Consider the following 18,351-nt stretch of genomic DNA (forward strand, 5'->3'; position numbering starts at 1 on the left):
ATAAAGAGCACACTTGCATATAGTAATTTTTATTTTGTTTCAACAGTTCATATTTTACATTTGGTAAACTTGATGTGATATGAAAGTAAAAATTATAAAAATATTCATATTTGTATTTCTACATAGCTGTGAAAAACAATACGTATTTAATTAGAACATTTTTTTATACTACTCTCAGAGCATAAGTCTGTGTGATAGTTACTGTACCTTATAATTATTCTTTTGTGGTTTCTAAGTTGTTTTTTGATGTGATGTTGGACTAACATACAGAAACTGCCTTTTGATGTAATTTTGGACAAACACAGTTTATAGAATACAATAGACAGTATCAAATTCTTGTGTGGACCCAGTGTTTAGGGTGCTCTGCTCTTGTAAATTAAGGTTCAGCAGTTCAGTATTATTTTTGTTATAGAGCTTGTGTTAAGTATATTTATAACCATGCTGTAAGTGTTAAGGTTAGAAATTTTCATTGCTACTTGTACATATCTGATGAACAGGTGTCTCTTTCTGAATATCGAATGCGTAAAAAGAAGGAAGTCCAAGAGTCTAAACATCACAATTTTCTGGAGTCTGGGAGTATGTTATTAAAAGATAGCACACCAACAGGTCTGTTGCCACTGCCTCTCTTTGAACCTCTTTTGTCAACAGGCACATCAAAAAATGGCCTTAAGTACAGTGACAAAGGTAAGGAAAATACATAGTATGTTAAGGTGATTATATAATTTGTGATATTTTTTTATTTTAGAATGTGTACTGGATTTCTAGTGTCATTCATTCTGTTTGCTGGAACTGTATATAGGTTTATTATGGGTTTGTGTTGTTGCTGTACTCCATTAGAACTGTATGTTGGTTTCTGTAGTTGCTGTATATCACTGGAACTGTATGTAGGTTTATTGTAGGTTTCTGTTGGTGCTGTACTCCACTGGAACTTTATGTAGGTTTGTGTTGGTGTTGTACTTCACTGGACTTTATGTAGGTTTATTTTAGGTTTCTGTTGTTGCTGTACGTCACTGGAACTGTATGTAGGTTTGTGTTGTTGCTGTACGTCGCTGGAACTGTATGTAGGTTTATTGTAGGTTTTTATTGTTGCTGTACTTCACTGGAACTATATATAGGTTTATTGTATGTTTTGTTGTTGTTGCACATTACTTGAATTATATGTAGGTTTCTTTATGATTTTGCAGGATAGTTTTAGTTCGGTAAGCACACAGTAACATATAAACATATTTAAACTAACTGATGTCTAAGAAGTGCAATGGCACTTGAAAATATATATGTGCAATAAGTAGATGCTCATGTTAAAGGGCCATTGCACTTCTTAGACATCAGTTAGTTTAAATATGTTTATATGTTACTGTGTGCAATAAGTAGATGCTCATGTTAAAGAGCCATGGACAATTATTAAATGATGCTGTCGGTAAACGTAATATGTCGTTTAGTGTTTATATGTTACTTAACTTTAAATGACTTTACTTAACACAAATTTACAGTTTAAAATTATGTCATTTTGTAGCTGAATCATAGGAATGTAATGAAACTGGATATTTCATTGTCAGAGTTTTTGTAAGTAAAGGAAAATTATTCTCAACTTTATTTAAATTCAAGACCATTTAGAGAAACAATCTCTTCTCCTTCTTCTTGGCCATTTTCTGTCTTTTGCAAATGATTTAAATACATTTTTAAGTAAATCATAAGGTAACAATAAAATTAACCTATTGGCCTTATAACTGAGGGTTTATATTCTAAAACTTAAATTAATGTGTTTACCTGTAACTAACCTGATAGTTTGAGGTGTACATTTTAAAAGGTAAATTAATGTGCGTACCTGTAACTAACCTGATAGTTTGAGGTGTACATTTTAAAAGGTAAGTTAATGCTTTTACCTGTAACTAACCTGATAGTTTGAGGTGTACATTTTAAAAGGTAAATTAATGTGCGTACCTGTAACTAACCTGATAGTTTGAGGTGTACATTTTAAAAGGTAAGTTAATGTGCGTACCTGTAACTAACCTGATAGTTTGAGGTGTACATTTTAAAAGGTTAGTTAATGTGTTTACCTGTAACTAACCTGATAGTTTGAGGTGTACATTTTAAAAGGTAAGTTAATTTATTGATTTTACTACAGCTGAGCCAAATAACACTGAGGAAGAAGTCAAGTTGAATAAAACATTCTCTTCTAATGAGATTTTGTCTGAAACAAAACGAGAAAGATTGAGAGACAGATTACATCGAGAGTTTGGACTTTTAGCTGGTGATTCAGAGGTTGAGAAAACTGGTATGTACATACAAGGTATTATTTATAGTTAAACATGTATTGTTAGTTTCTGTAGTGTACAAACCAAACACCCAGGGGTTGTGAATGAAGGATTTAAAAGAGAAACAGTGTAACAACATTTATTTTAACATGGAACCAAATACCTGTCAAGTACTTGAAGATTTTACGCTAAAAAGAGACCCACTTGTCAGTTCTGTAATAAGCAAGGGGAAGTATAAAGGATAAAAAGACAGTGAAAAAAGATATTTACTGCAAATTGCAGGTCACACGGACAGTCTGAGAAGGAAGAGCGAAAAACGTTTATTTTAAATTTTGTAACAGAAAAATATTTTCTTTTTATTAGTATAAAACCTATAGGTTAGAAAGAAAGAAGTTAGTAAATATAGTTTAAAAAGAAAAACTCCAGGAAAGACATTGACAGAAGAATAATTAGATATCTACAATAACATCTCAACAACAAAAATAAGATTTCCTGTTGTACACTTGAGTGTTACTTTGGTACATCAAAAACAGATGTTGAAAGGAATTATGGAACAAAGCACATAGTCAGAAACAAAATACAAAACTTAACATGATTGTAACCTACTTCCTGTTTATTTCACTCATTAAACTTGACACTTATGTATTAATGCTGTATCATGCTTTCCTCATCTTCCAGTATTCTGAAACTTTCCAATTTCATGTCCTTAGTGTAGTTCCATTGACCAGTCTTCTTTATCTTGTAGTATTCTGAAACTTTCCAATTTCGTGTCCTTAGTGTAATTCCATTGACCAGCCTTCTTTATCTTGTAGTATTCTGAAACTTTCCAGTTTCATGTCCTTAGTGTAGTTCCATTGACCAGCCTTCTTTATCTTGTAGTATTCTGAACCTGATTACTATTGGTGTGTGAATGACATTGTGTGCAGAATCTTGTTATGTGAAAGATGTGTAGGTTCTTAGCGTGAGATCAGTAGTACATTAGATTCTTGTTAGTAGACTGAAATTGTGTTCAAACATTTTGAGAAGCAGTTAGTATATTAGACAAAAATCACTTTTATTTTGATAGATATCAAGATGATGAAACCTGTTTTTAAGACCTGTAGCTAGTTGTCTGAAACTAATGATTATTTTTCTAAAGAAGATTGTGTTTAATCATATTATAGGATGAACAAGTAATACAGTACATTTTAGACTGTAGTTTGTAATTACTGTGAACAGTGTTTGATAGGAACATCATGTGTTTTTATTTTTGAATGTGTAGGTAAGGAGTGGAGCCCACTGTTGTCATCTAGGTATGTTGTTAACTCACAAGCTCCAGCAGCTGGTCTGAAAACTACGGTTAGTTACAACTCAAGAAAATTCTTTAGTTTGTGTATATAAGTAGTGTGTATAGTTCTAAGTAAACAAAACGTGAAACTAAGTAAGTTACATAAACTTAACTTTTGTGGCTGTCTCTCAAAACTTGATCACAAATATTTCTAGAAAACCTCATTGTTTGCCAGTGTTCTTTATGTAATATGACTTTTATATCCAATATCTAAAGTATTGTGTTTGTACCTGTTGTTTTTAGGTATTAAACTTTACAACAACTAGTTCCACACAGGGTCAATCTGTCCCTGCTCAACAGACCTCCCACTCCTCTCTTCAACCTCTCCCTTCTCAGTTGTCTCCCCGACCTGTGTTTTCTACGGTGTCATCCAGTTTTCCATCAGTGTCTTACCTGAATGGAAACCATTCTCAAACTACCTATACAGTAACTGGAATGCAACAGGGGTCAAGTACAATATTGCCATTATCACCACAGACACACGTGGGAAGTTACCTCGATCAATTTAATCAAGGAAAACATACTTGAAGATAACCTCTTTTCTCTTCATGTTGTCATCATGGGGCTGTTTTAACAGTTTTAAGTGGTGTGGACTCTTACACTGAATTATAATGATACACTGTTTACTCTTCTGATCTCATATAGAGGCATTCAAAACACAGACTGTTATTAAACATCTTGAACATCAGGGCTTTTAAAGAGCTCTTTTACAAGAAAAATAGGTTCTGTACAGACTATTATTGTAATATACATCAAATCATTATTATTGTTGGTTTTTAATCTAAATATCATATTATGAAATGTTTGTGAAATATTTTTCTTTTAGAAATCACTTAGTAGTTGTCCCGTCTCTTTTTTGTTTTATGTGAAATTTGTACAGAGAAAATTATATTTTTTGTGTGGCAGTTCTTGATTAAAGAACTATTTCTCTGAAATATACACCACTGAATAATTTAAACAGAGTGGTAGCAATTGATTGGAAAGAAAACAAAGTTTTCAGTAGATCCAAATATTAAATGAACATGAAGTAAAAAAGCACAAATATGCCACTACTGATTTGTTAAATATGTTTGTGTATAACTACTGTACCATTTTACTCTCGTTGTTACTGTTATACTTGTATATGTTTATTTCATCTTTCACATTGTGAAATTTTCATATAAGCATTTAAATTTTTATTTGTGCAATTTATAAAATTATTGTAGAATTTTTTTGTACCATGTTAATAACTTATTTCTTATATTGTTGAATATTCCAGTGGTTCATATTTGGTGTCTTAAATGTTTGTGTCATGTAATAGCTCTGATGTCTGAGTACTTGTGTCTAATAAATATAGCTTCCTGTTTTTATAAGTTATTTAAGTGATACACACTTCTGATTATCATGTTGTTGTAAAAACACTTAATTTTCCTACCAGTGTCTTATCTAAAAGTAGCTATACAGTAATCAGGACACCCTTGGGGTGACAAGCGTTGCAAATATCAATGGAATCTCTTCATCTACTTTGACAAGGATTACTTACATTAATTTACTACCTTTTCAAGATTCTTTAGCCAAATCAAAAGACTATAAAAAGTACCAGGTCCTATACACATGCACTGAAATTTTTTTCTACCTAATAGGTAGAGATTGCATCAGTTGCACAAAGAGTAGTTGAAATTATTGTGAACTTCTAAACATTACAACATATGAAGCTGTGATCAGTGTAATCCAGAGCAGACACCTCATTTAAATTGTGTAAAAATTAAGCAATGCATAAAATAGAAAATTGGCTAAGCTTTTCAGTATCAGTTTTTGTGCAAACGATACTTTGAAAGTATTGACTGTCACAGTGAAGCCAACTCCATGAGTGGAATCTTGGTTTCACAATAAGTAGGCAACTCCAGGAGTGGAACCTTGGTTTCACAATAAGTAGGCAACTCCAGGAGTGGAACCTTGGTTTCACAATAAGTAGGCAACTCCGTGAGTGGAACCTTGGTTTCACAATAAGTAGGCAACTCCGTGAGTGGAACCTTGGTTTCACAATAAGTAGGCAACTCCGTGAGTGGAACCTTGGTTTCACAATAAGTAGGCAACTCCGTGAGTGGAACCTTGGTTTCACAATAAGTAGGCAACTCCGTGAGTGGAACCTTGGTTTCACAATAAGTAGGCAACTCCGTGAGTGGAACCTTGGTTTCACAATAAGTAGGCAACTCCGTGAGTGGAACCTTGGTTTCACAATAAGTAGGCAACTCGTGAGTGGAACCTTGGTTTCACAATAAGTAGGCAACTCCGTGAGTGGAACCTTGGTTTCACAATAAGTAGGCAACTCCGTGAGTGGAACCTTGGTTTCACAATAAGTAGGCAACTCCGTGAGTGGAACCTTGGTTTCACAATAAGTAGGCAACTCCGTGAGTGGAACCTTGGTTTCACAGTAAGTAGGCAACTCCGTGAGTGGAACCTTGGTTTCACAGTAAGTAGGCAACTCCGTGAGTGGAACTTTGGTTTCACAATAAGTAGGCAACTCCGTGAGTGGAACTTTGGTTTCACAATAAGTAGGCAACTCCGTGAGTGGAACCTTAGTTTCACAATAAGTAGGCAACTCCGTGAGTGGAACCTTGGTTTCACAATAAGTAGGCAACTCCGTGAGTGGAACCTTGGTTTCACAATAAGTAGGCAACTCCGTGAGTGGAACTTTGGTTTCACAATAAGTAGGCAACTCCGTGAGTGGAACTTTGGTTTCACAATAAGTAGGCAACTCCGTGAGTGGAACCTTGGTTTCACAATAAGTAGGCAACTCCGTGAGTGGAACCTTGGTTTCACAATAAGTAGGCAACTCCGTGAGTGGAACCTTGGTTTCACAATAAGTAGGCAACTCCGTGAGTGGAACCTTGGTTTCACAATAAGTAGGCAATTCCAGGAGTGGAACCTTGGTTTCACAATAAGTAGGCAACTCCAGGAGTGGAACCTTGGTTTCACAATAAGTAGGCAACTCCGTGAGTGGAACCTTGGTTTCACAATAAGTAGGCAACTCCGTGAGTGGAACCTTGGTTTCACAATAAGTAGGCAACTCCGTGAGTGGAACCTTGGTTTCACAATAAGTAGGCAACTCCGTGAGTGGAACCTTGGTTTCACAATAAGTAGGCAACTCCGTGAGTGGAACCTTGGTTTCACAATAAGTAGGCAACTCCGTGAGTGGAACCTTGGTTTCACAATAAGTAGGCAACTCCGTGAGTGGAACCTTGGTTTCACAATAAGTAGGCAACTCCTTGAGTGGAACCTTGGTTTCACAATAAGTACGCAACTCCGTGAGTGGAACCTTGGTTTCACAATAAGTAGGCAACTCCGTGATTGGAACTTTGGATTCACAATAAGTATGTTTGTTTGAGAAATTGTTAGTCATGTGTCCACTGAAATACTCATTTACTCATGATATTGCATGTTTTTCTCCTCTAAAACATGGCTAGTTGTGAAGTCAAACTGTTATTTCATCAAGGGTTTTGACCCCAAAAGTGAGCCTTGACTGCTTTTTATTTCAGCATATGGGCTAAACTATACAAGTCCTTGTATCATGTTGCCAAGCTTATCTTGAAGTGTTGTCATTGCTAAGCCACAGAGTACGAGTACTTATATCCAAGCTTATTTTGATGTTTTCTCATGGCTAAGCCATGGATTACAAGTACTTATATCATGTTGTCAAATATATTTTGAAATTTTCTCCCGGCTCAGCAACTGTTAAAGAAGTTCTTCTGCGAATAAAGGGCTACTTCTTGAAAACGTGAAGGACGTCTCCCTTGTTGGTCAGAAGTTATTTTGTGTGATGTATCCTGTGTCAAAAGAATTACTCAAAGTGTTACACAGCCATGCAACCAATAACTCAATCAGCAGAAGGAAGTGGCTAAACTGAGGGGAAAGATACAGAAAAGGAACCATATCTTTGAGAATATTGTGAAAGTATAAACACCAAAGATTTGAAAAACATATTGTATTTTCACTTGAGGCTGCTATTGATTTTGTGGACAAGACCTAAAAATACGACAATATGATTGATTTGGCTAAATCAAACAGCTTTGGGAAAATGACAAAAGTGTTGAGTTTTAAAATTTTTGCATGAAGAAATTTCGAAGATGGTGGAAAAAGAAATAAAGTTAATTTACGTCCTATCATTCTGTTTCACATGTTATATACACACACACACAGAAAAAACGGTTAGTGTAGACTATGATTTATTTCAATTTGGTCTGGAAAATCACTTTTGAGGAATATAGAAAGTTTTTAAAACCTTCTATAATCTGAATCACTGAAGGTGTCCAAACAAACTTTAGACTTGCTTAGCTTCACAGAATAAATAGTCACTAGAATTATTCTTTCATGTTGACTTTTTCAGCTAAAATTCCATCAACTAGGACTAATATTCATGCTGTTCACATATGTAAATATCAGTACACAGACAGATTGGCAATAAATGCTATATATAAAGTAATTTATTAACATCAGTTCTCAAACTACTGTATAACTATTTGTGAGGGTCAAATATAGCCAGGTGGTTAAGGCACTCAACTTGTAATCTGATAGTCGTGGGTTCAAATCCCCATCACACTAAACATGCTCACCCTTTCAGCCATGGGAATGTTATAATGTGATGGTCAATCCCATTATCTGTTGGTAAAAGAACAGCCCAAACGTTGGTGGTGGGTGGAGATGACTCGTTGCCTTCTCTCTAGTCTCACTGCTAAATTAGGGATGGCTAGTTCAGATAGCCCCTAGAGTAGCTTTCCATGAAATTCCAAAACAAATAAACTATTTGTGAGTTGGCATCACCGAAAAACAATTAAAAGCCAAATCCTGGAAAACAAGGACTTTTACAATTAGATTCATAACTTGTGTTGATCACAGACACATCTCTTGGTGCATACTGGGAGATCAAATATCAGTATGTACAGGTTACTAGACTTGACACTTGTACACACAGGTCTAAGCAGTAACATTGTGAATATTTACTACAAAACTACACCTGTATAGATCACTTGATCCTTACAGCTATGTTACAAACTTACTGAGTCTAATGAATATCACAATGCTTCTATTACTACTTTATAGAAGGACATCACGCTGTTCACAATTTCATCATAATTTGGATAGTAAATGTTCCATAATCAACAAATATGCTAAATTTGTAATAAACAAGGGGTGTATACTTCTCACCAGTGAATAATACTTAATAACTAGCAAAAAATGCTACTGTCTATTACTGATATTACAAATAAGTGGCTGTCATGCCAGTTAACTCTGCCAGGATCACAGAATTGGTCCAATCATTGGAGCTGTTTTTCAGCGTCAGTCATTGCACTGACCTTCTGTGAATCCATTTGTTTCAGATGGTAATTCGTAATAAATGTTCAAGAAATTAGTCCAGATATTTTCTGCCTATACAGTTGTGCAGAGTTAAACTGATATTCACTCATAAGGACCTCAGTTGAGAGAAGCAGTTTTTCTCTAGCCAACACCAGATTGAGACATTATAAATGTTGAATGTACAGTGTAATAGACATATTCAGGGCCATATGCACTCCGATGAATGTTAGATTCACTGCTACTTGGCCACAGAATGATGAATTGCTGAACTTTTCAGGACTCCATAATCAAGGATCTAATTGGCAGCATTCTTACCACTGATTGTATAGTCATGCAGCAGCAACGAAAGTCCGACATCAAGAAGAAGTGTTCTCAAAGACATGACCACCATTGTACATAACCATATACTCCCAGTAACGAGCTCTTCTTCCTGTTCCTTGTTGGAAAATGCTAGAAATTAAACCACACAAGAGTTAAGTGTAGCACAGTTACATTTTCTTCTAGAAACATACAGTTTTAGAAGCAACCACAAATAACTTGGCATGTTATCGAAAAATTACCTCCTACCAAATCTGGTGCACAAAGAGGTGATAAGATAAAGTACAGGACTACACATAATGACAGCACTTGACCGCTATCCCAAAGTAGGATAATGCATCACCGTGTAAAGAACTATAGTGCCGTCCCTCTCAGTACACATGCACCACTCACCATTGTTGGTCATTCCTGTAGCAAATGCCTACCGCCAGCATATCAGTAAGTTGGGAGGTTTATAACTATAAATCAGGTCTCCTTGTGGGAAGAATACATATAGCCTATAGTATAGTTTATGCTTAACAATGACAAACGCATATATTCAATAAAAAAAACCACAATTCATAAGTGAAATCATATGGAAAAATCCAAACTGCGATGATTCAGAACAATAGGTATCTAGAATGAAAGGAATTTAGCGACGACCTATAATCACATTTAAAAAGTGTATATATGCATATTTTCAAAAATTCTAGGTACAGCTTTCATTTTATTAAAATAAAGAAAATATGAAACATTGTTTGGATGAATGTAAAAGTAAGTAGCTATACTAACATACAAGTTAAAAGATTGTTTCAACAAAATATATACCAAACTAAGCACCTGTATCAACATAGAAGATGGTTTAAACACAGAAATATACCAAACAAAGCAGCTGAACTAACATACAAGTTAAAAGATTGTTTCAACAAAATATATACCAAACTAAGCACCTGTATCAACATAGAAGATGGTTTAAACACAGAAATATACCAAACTAAGCAGCTGAACTAACATACAAGTTAAAAGATGGTTTCAACAGACAAATATACCAAACTAAGCACCTATACTAACATTGAAATTAAAGATGGTTTAAACACAGAAATATACCAAACTAAGCACCTATACTAACATTGAAATTAAAGATGGTTTAAACACAGAAATATACCTAACTAAGCAGCTGAACTAACATACAAGTTAAAAGATGGTTTCAACAGACAAATATACCAAACTAAGCGCTCATACTAACATAGAAGTTAAAGATGGTTTAAACACAGAAATATACCAAACTAAGCACCTATGCTAACATTGAAATTAAAGATGGTTTAAACACAAAAATATACCAAACTAAGCGCTCATACTAACATAGAAGTTAAAGATGGTTTAAACACAGAAATATACCAAACTAAGCACCTATACTAACATTGAAATTAAAGATGGTTTAAACACAGAAATATACCAAACTAAGCACCTATACTAACTTTGAAATTAAAGATGGTTAAACACAAAAATATACCAAACTAAGCGCTCATGCTAACATAGAAGTTAAAGATGGTTTAAACACAGAAATATACCAAACTAAGCACCTATGCTAACATTGAAATTAAAGATGGTTTAAACACAGAAATATACCAAACTAAACACTCATACTAACATACAAGTTAAAAGATGGTTTAAACACAGAAATATACCAAACTAAGCACCTATACTAACTTTGAAATTAAAGATGGTTAAACACAAAAATATACCAAACTAAGCGCTCATGCTAACATAGAAGTTAAAGATGGTTTAAACACAGAAATATACCAAACTAAGCACCTATGCTAACATTGAAATTAAAGATGGTTTAAACACAGAAATATACCAAACTAAACACTCATACTAACATTGAAATTAAAGATGGTTTAAACACAGAAATATACCAAACTAAACACTCATACTAACATTGAAATTAAAGATGGTTTAAACACAAAAATATACCAAACTAAGCGCTCATGCTAACATAGAAGTTAAAGATGGTTAAACACAGAAATATACCAAACTAAACACTCATACTAACATACAAGTTAAAAGATGGATTAAGCAAACAAATGCACCAAAGTTGAAACGATCTTTTAACATCTATGTTATTATATCTCCTTAATATATAAAACTAAGTACATATACTAACAAAGAAGTTAAAAGATAGTTTCAATAAATAAATATACCAAGCTAAGCAGCTGAACTAACACAAAGTTAAAAAATTGTATCAACAAACAACTATACTAAACTAAGCACCTATAGTAACTTAGAAGTTTTAAAGATGGTTTCAAAAAGGAGTCAGCATCTAAACTAATATTGAAATTAAAATATGGTGTCAATAAACCAAATACACCACACAACAATTTTATTTTAAAACCTTTTGTTTCCTGAATAGTTTTTGCTGATTGTGACAGGCATCTGGTGGGTATGCACAAATATAGTTTTGGTTTTGCTTCATCACGTAGGAGCTCTGAGAAATAGATAGTTTACTGTTTACCGGCAATAACGTATTTAATTACGTTTATTATCTAATACGCTATTAAGTTCAACATAATTAAAAGTGTTTTGCTCCTTATTTTCATTTGTATTCAATGTCCGGTGCATCACGTTGCAGTGTCTAACAGTAGCCAGCAAGCATTGACGGATTCCAGTTGCCCTGATATCGTTTTTCTATTGTAGCAAAACTGAAGATTTTGATGAAACGGTACGTGATGGGCAAATTTGGATGTGATTTTCGTGATCAGCAGTCAAGAAGCTATAAGGAACACCCAACAGTGTTCAAGAAGCAAAACTTTGTTGTGCAGTAATATAGAAAACTAAGCAGCTAAACTAACAAGGAAATTAAGAAATTGATTCAAGAAACAAATATATCAAACTAGGTCGCTGAACTAACATGGAAGATAGAAGATGGGTTCACCAAAAAATATTTAAAACAAAGCAGCTATACTAACATAGAAATTAAGAGATTGATTCAACAAACAAATATAGCAAACTAAGCAGCTGGACTAACATGGAAGACAGAAGATGGGTTCACCAAAAAATATTTAAAACAAAGCAGCTATACCAACATAGAAATTAAGAAATTGATTCAACAAACAAATATAGCAAACTAAGCAGCTGGACTAACATGGAAGACAGAAGATGGGTTCACCAAAAAATATTTAAAACAAAGCAGCTATACCAACATAGAAATTAAGAGATTGATTCAACAAACAAATATAGCAAACTAAGCAGCTGGACTAACATGGAAGACAGAAGATGGGTTCACCAAAAAATATTTAAAACAAAGCAGCTATACTAACATAGAAATTAAGAGATTGATTCAACAAACACATATAGCAAACTAAGCAGCTGGACTAACATGGAAGACAGAAGATGGGTTCACCAAAAAATATTTAAAACAAAGCAGCTATACTAACATAGAAATTAAGAAATTGATTCAACAAACAAATATAGCAAACTAAGCAGCTGGACTAACATGGAAGACAGAAGATGGGTTCACCAAAAAATATTTAAAACAAAGCAGCTATACCAACATAGAAATTAAGAGATTGATTCAACAAACAAATATAGCAAACTAAGCAGCTGGACTAACATGGAAGACAGAAGATGGGTTCACCAAAAAATATTTAAAACAAAGCAGCTATACTAACATAGAAATTAAGAGATTGATTCAACAAACACATATAGCAAACTAAGCAGCTGGACTAACATGGAAGACAGAAGATGGTTTCACCAAAAAATATTTAAAACAAAGCAGCTATACTAACATAGAAATTAAGAGATTGATTTAACAAACAAATATATCAAACTAAGCAGCTGGACTAACATGGAAGACAGAAGATGGTTTCACCAAAAATATTTAAAACAAAGCAGCTATACTAACATAGAAATTAAGAGATTGATTTAACAAACAAATATAGCAAACTAAGCAGCTGGACTAACATGGAAGACAGAAGATGGGTTCACCAAAAAATATTTAAAACAAAGCAGCTATACTAACATAGAAATTAAGAGATTGATTCAACAAACACATATAGCAAACTAAGCAGCTGGACTAACATGGAAGACAGAAGATGGTTTCACCAAAAAATATTTAAAACAAAGCAGCTATACTAACATAGAAATTAAGAGATTGATTCAACAAACAATTATAGCAAACTAAGCAGCTACATGAATCCTGTTATATCAGGATATAAGAGTAAGTTATAGTTTCAGTGTACACTTGTATGAACCCTGTTATGGCAGGATGTGACAATAAGTTATAGATTCAATGTACGTTTGTATCGCATGTCTGAGTTGGACGTTGTTTAATGGAACAATTGCGCATGTTTGGACGTGTGAAACAGGGTCAATGTTAATGAAACGTGTCATATTACACGCGTGTGGGGTGAAGAGAAACAAGATGTTTCTGACCGCCCCGGGTTATTTTTCGTTCCCCTTCGGGGAACAATTTAACCCAAATACCTACTAAGAAATACCCATGTAAAATACATTGCCGATGACATTTGTTTATCGAAACTTGGTGTTGGAATAGTATCTCATCCTTAATTACTGTATATTTCCTGTAGTTAAGTTTAGAATATTAGTTTTTGACTGTATTACAGTAGGATATTATGGTTCTATTTTTTTATACCAGTGTGAAAGTCCGTTAGGTGCGGATTTTATTCTCCATTTGAAATCGGGATAACTTGGCGTGTTATGTGATCAGTAACCAATCATGTGATATGTCTACATCTATACTTACTTTGTTCGGTTCCTTTATTTCACGTTTAGTAACTTTCCCTACATAACTTTTTACACAGCAATATTTTTTTCTTTTAGAGCCGTTTTGTTACTTTCTTTATACGGTGGCGTACATGGGTGACTAGATTATAGAGTGTATATAAATTTTACATATAATAATAATCAAATAGATAACGAAAGATTGTGAAAACTGTTTTTATCTATCACATGATGATAAAATTATAGTTACTGGTAGATTTAGATAGATTATAGTTAATTATAATTACAGTTACTGGTAGATTTAGATAGATTATAGTTAATTATAATTATAGTTACTGGTAGATTTAGATAGATTATAGTTAATTATAATTATAGTTACTGGTAGATTTAGATAGATTATAGTTAATTATAATTATAGTTACTGGTAGATTTAGATAGATTATAGTTAATTATAATTATAGTTACTGGTAGATTTAGATAGATTATAGTTAATTATAATTATAGTTACTGGTAGATTTAGATAGATTATAGTTAATTATAATTATAGTTACTGGTAGACTTAGATAGATCATAGTTAATTATAATTATAGTTACTGGTAGATTTAGATAGATTATAGTTAATTATAATTATAGTTACTGGTAGATTTAGATAGATTATAGTTAATTATAATTATAGTTACTGGTAGATTTAGATAGATTATAGTTAATTATAATTATAGTTACTGGTAGATTTAGATAGATTATAGTTAATTATAATTATAGTTACTGGTAGATTTAGATAGATTATAGTTAATTATAATTATAGTTACTGGTAGTTTAGATAGATTATAGTTAATTATAATTATAATTACTGGTAGATTTAGATAGATTATAGTTAATTATAATTATAATTACTAATAGATTTAGATAGATTATAGTTAATTATAATTATAATTACTGGTAGATTTAGATAGATTATAGTTAATTATAATTATAATTACTGGTAGATTTAGATAGATTATAGTTAATTATAATTATAATTACTGGTAGATTTAGATAGATTATAGTTAATTATAATTATAATTACTGGTAGATTTAGATAGATTATAGTTAATTATAATTATAATTACTGGTAGATTTAGATAGATTATAGTTAATTATAATTATAATTACTGGTAGATTTAGATAGATTATAGTTAATTATAATTATAATTACTGGTAGATTTAGATAGATTATAGTTAATTATAATTATAATTACTGGTAGATTTAGATTATTGTCCTTTTGATGTTCCGTGATAATGAAATAAACAAATCTGTTTTGGCTCTCTGCAATGGTTCAACTTTGGGGTTCCGTCACATATAGAGTAACTGTTGAAAAACAACATACACATCACATACAGAGTAACTGTTGAAAAACAACATACACAACACATACAGAGTAACTGTTGAAAAACAACATACACATCACATACAGAGTAACTGTTGAAAAACAACATACACAACACATACAGAGTAACTGTTGAAAAACAACATACACAACACATACAGAGTAACTGTTGAAAAACAACATACACAACACATATAGAGTAACTGTTGAAAAACAACATACACATCACATATAAAGTAACTGTTGAAAAACAACATACACATAACATATAGAGTAACTGTTGAAAAACAACATACACATCACATACAGAGTAACTGTTGAAAAACAACATGCACATCACATATAGAGTAACTGTTGAAAAACAACATACACATCACATACAGAGTAACTGTTGAAAAACAACATACACAACACATATAGAGTAACTGTTGAAAAACAACATACACATCACATATAGAGTAACTGTTGAAAAACAACATACACATCACATATAGAGTACTGTTGAAAAACAACATACAAAACACATATAGAGTAACTGTTGAAAAACAACATACACATCACATATAGAGTACTGTTGAAAAACAACATACACAACACATATAGAGTAACTGTTGAAAACAACATACACAACACATATAGAGTAACTGTTGAAAACAACATACACATCACATACAGAGTAACTGTTGAAAAACAACATACACAACACATATAGAGTAACTGTTGAAAAACAACATACACATCACATATAAAGTAACTGTTGAAAAACAACATACACATAACATATAGAGTAACTGTTGAAAAACAACATACACAACACATATAGAGTAACTGTTGAAAAACATACACATCACATATAGAGTAACTGTTGAAAAACAACATACACATCACATATAGAGTACTGTTGAAAAACAACATACACATCACATATAGAGTAACTGTTGAAAAACAACATACACATCACATATAGAGTACTGTTGAAAAACAACATACACAACACATATAGAGTAACTGTTGAAAAACAACATACACAACACATACAGAGTAACTGTTGAAAAACAACATACACATCACATATAAAGTAACTGTTGAAAAACAACATACACATAACATATAGAGTAACTGTTGAAAAACAACATACACATCACATACAGAGTAACTGTTGAAAAACAACATGCACATCACATATAGAGTAACTGTTGAAAAACAACATACACATCACATACAGAGTAACTGTTGAAAAACAACATACACAACACATATAGAGTAACTGTTGAAAAACATACACATCACATATAGAGTAACTGTTGAAAAACAACATACACATCACATATAGAGTACTGTTGAAAAACAACATACAAAACACATATAGAGTAACTGTTGAAAAACAGCATACACAACACATATAAAGTAACTGTTGAAAAACAACACACACAACGCATATGGTGTAACTGTTGAAAAACAACTTACACAACACATATAGAGTAACTGTTGAAAAACAACATACACATCACATACAGAGTAACTGTTGAAAAACAACATACGCAACGCATATAGAGTAACTGTTGAAAAACAACATACGCATCACATATAGAGTAACTGTTGAAAACAACATACACAACACATACAGAGTAACTGTTGAAAAACAACATACACAACACAATACAGTAACTGTTGAAAAACAACATACACATCACATATAGAGTAACTGTTGAAAAGCAACATACACATCACGTACAGAGTAACTGTTGAAAAACAACATACACAACACATATAGAGTAACTGCTCAGGTGGCTCTTAATATCTAGCCTCTGATGACCTTCAGAGAGGAAAATTCTGATAATTTTTGTATTGTTTTAAGACGGAAGTCTGTGCCATTCCTCCATAGATAGTGCTAGCGCCCTCTCCGATAATCACCAGAGGCGTTGCTAGGTGCTTAAAAGATTTGGGTCTTCAGGCGCGAGATTTTTCTGCTCTTTAGTATGATATCGATCGAAGTTTTCTGTTCTGATTCTTCAATTGGGGATTCGAAGCACGGGCCTCTGTTTGTCAGTATCTGGTGACGCCTCTGATAACCAGATGCCCTAGAAAGAAGCCTTCATTTAATGATAATAAAAATTGTAATTTATTGAGTAAATCGTCATAGGAGAATGATGAGAGAAGTTCAAAGGAAAGCAACTGGACATGTAGGTGGACATTTTCATACACTTCCTGAAAGTTTGTATTCTGTTCTTGAGAGATTTCTTTTAATGTAATATCAGTTTTACCAACCTATACTCGAGATGAACTACGTTGTACCACTTGCTCATCATGTAGACTGAATTCATTCGGTAAACCTGTAATATTCCTTTCCCTCGTTTTCTATTCTTATATGTTAATAGCAGTTCTGGACAAAACAAAAAGTTTTGTCTTAACGATAGCCTTGCCTGACACAGACCATTAGCAGCACACTTACATCACTCATGCAGACACTAATGAAGCACGTGCGGCTGTACGAACATCCTTTAGTTCTCCAAAGACAGTAGCGGAGGACAGGATTGTTTATCTTCTCCACGCAAGTCTGAAGAACTTCACTCTGTGATTTCAGAGCAGAAATAAAACACCCACATCTAAATTGATTAAATCTCGTAGTTTCACGCAGAAGGTGAGAAACGTTTTCTATTACATCTCGATCTCGTTGTCTATCAACTAACTATACACGTCTACGCGCGCACCACTAGAGTTCATAGAATTTTCATAGATGCAGTCAAGACAAAAGTAATTAAATTGCTGATCGAGAATCAAACAGACTAGTAGATAACATAACACTGGGATGTCAAACAGACTGGTAGATAACATAATACTAGAACGTAAGAGTGGTTAGATAACATAATACTAAGATGTCAGACAGACTGGTAGATAACATAATACTGGGATGTCAAACAGACTGGTAGATAACATAACAATGGGATGTCAAATAGACTGATAGATAACATAACAATGGGATGTCAAACAGACTGGTAGATAACATAACACTGGGATGTCAAACAGA

At 33.1% G+C, this 18,351-nt stretch overlaps 1 protein-coding gene across 4 annotated transcripts in view; it reads left to right on the forward strand.

Moving 5' to 3' along the window:
• Positions 1 to 4,938, forward strand: part of LOC143256371 (uncharacterized) — a 67,547-nt gene extending 62,609 nt beyond the window's left edge. For 2 of the 4 annotated variants that reach the window (XM_076513540.1, XM_076513539.1), the window contains exons 22-25: positions 498 to 684; positions 2,126 to 2,275; positions 3,517 to 3,593; positions 3,826 to 4,938. In XM_076513540.1, coding sequence (XP_076369655.1) covers positions 498 to 684; positions 2,126 to 2,275; positions 3,517 to 3,593; positions 3,826 to 4,110 — 699 coding nt within the window. In that variant the 3' untranslated portion in view covers positions 4,111 to 4,938. The remainder of the gene's footprint in view (positions 1 to 497; positions 685 to 2,125; positions 2,276 to 3,516; positions 3,594 to 3,825) is intronic. The other 2 variants (XM_076513541.1, XM_076513542.1) reach the window with 1 other exon arrangement.
• Positions 4,939 to 18,351: the final 13,413 nt, after the last annotated feature.

This window comes from Tachypleus tridentatus, chromosome 7, assembly GCF_004210375.1.
Source record: "Tachypleus tridentatus isolate NWPU-2018 chromosome 7, ASM421037v1, whole genome shotgun sequence".
Lineage (NCBI taxonomy): Eukaryota > Metazoa > Arthropoda > Merostomata > Xiphosura > Limulidae > Tachypleus > Tachypleus tridentatus.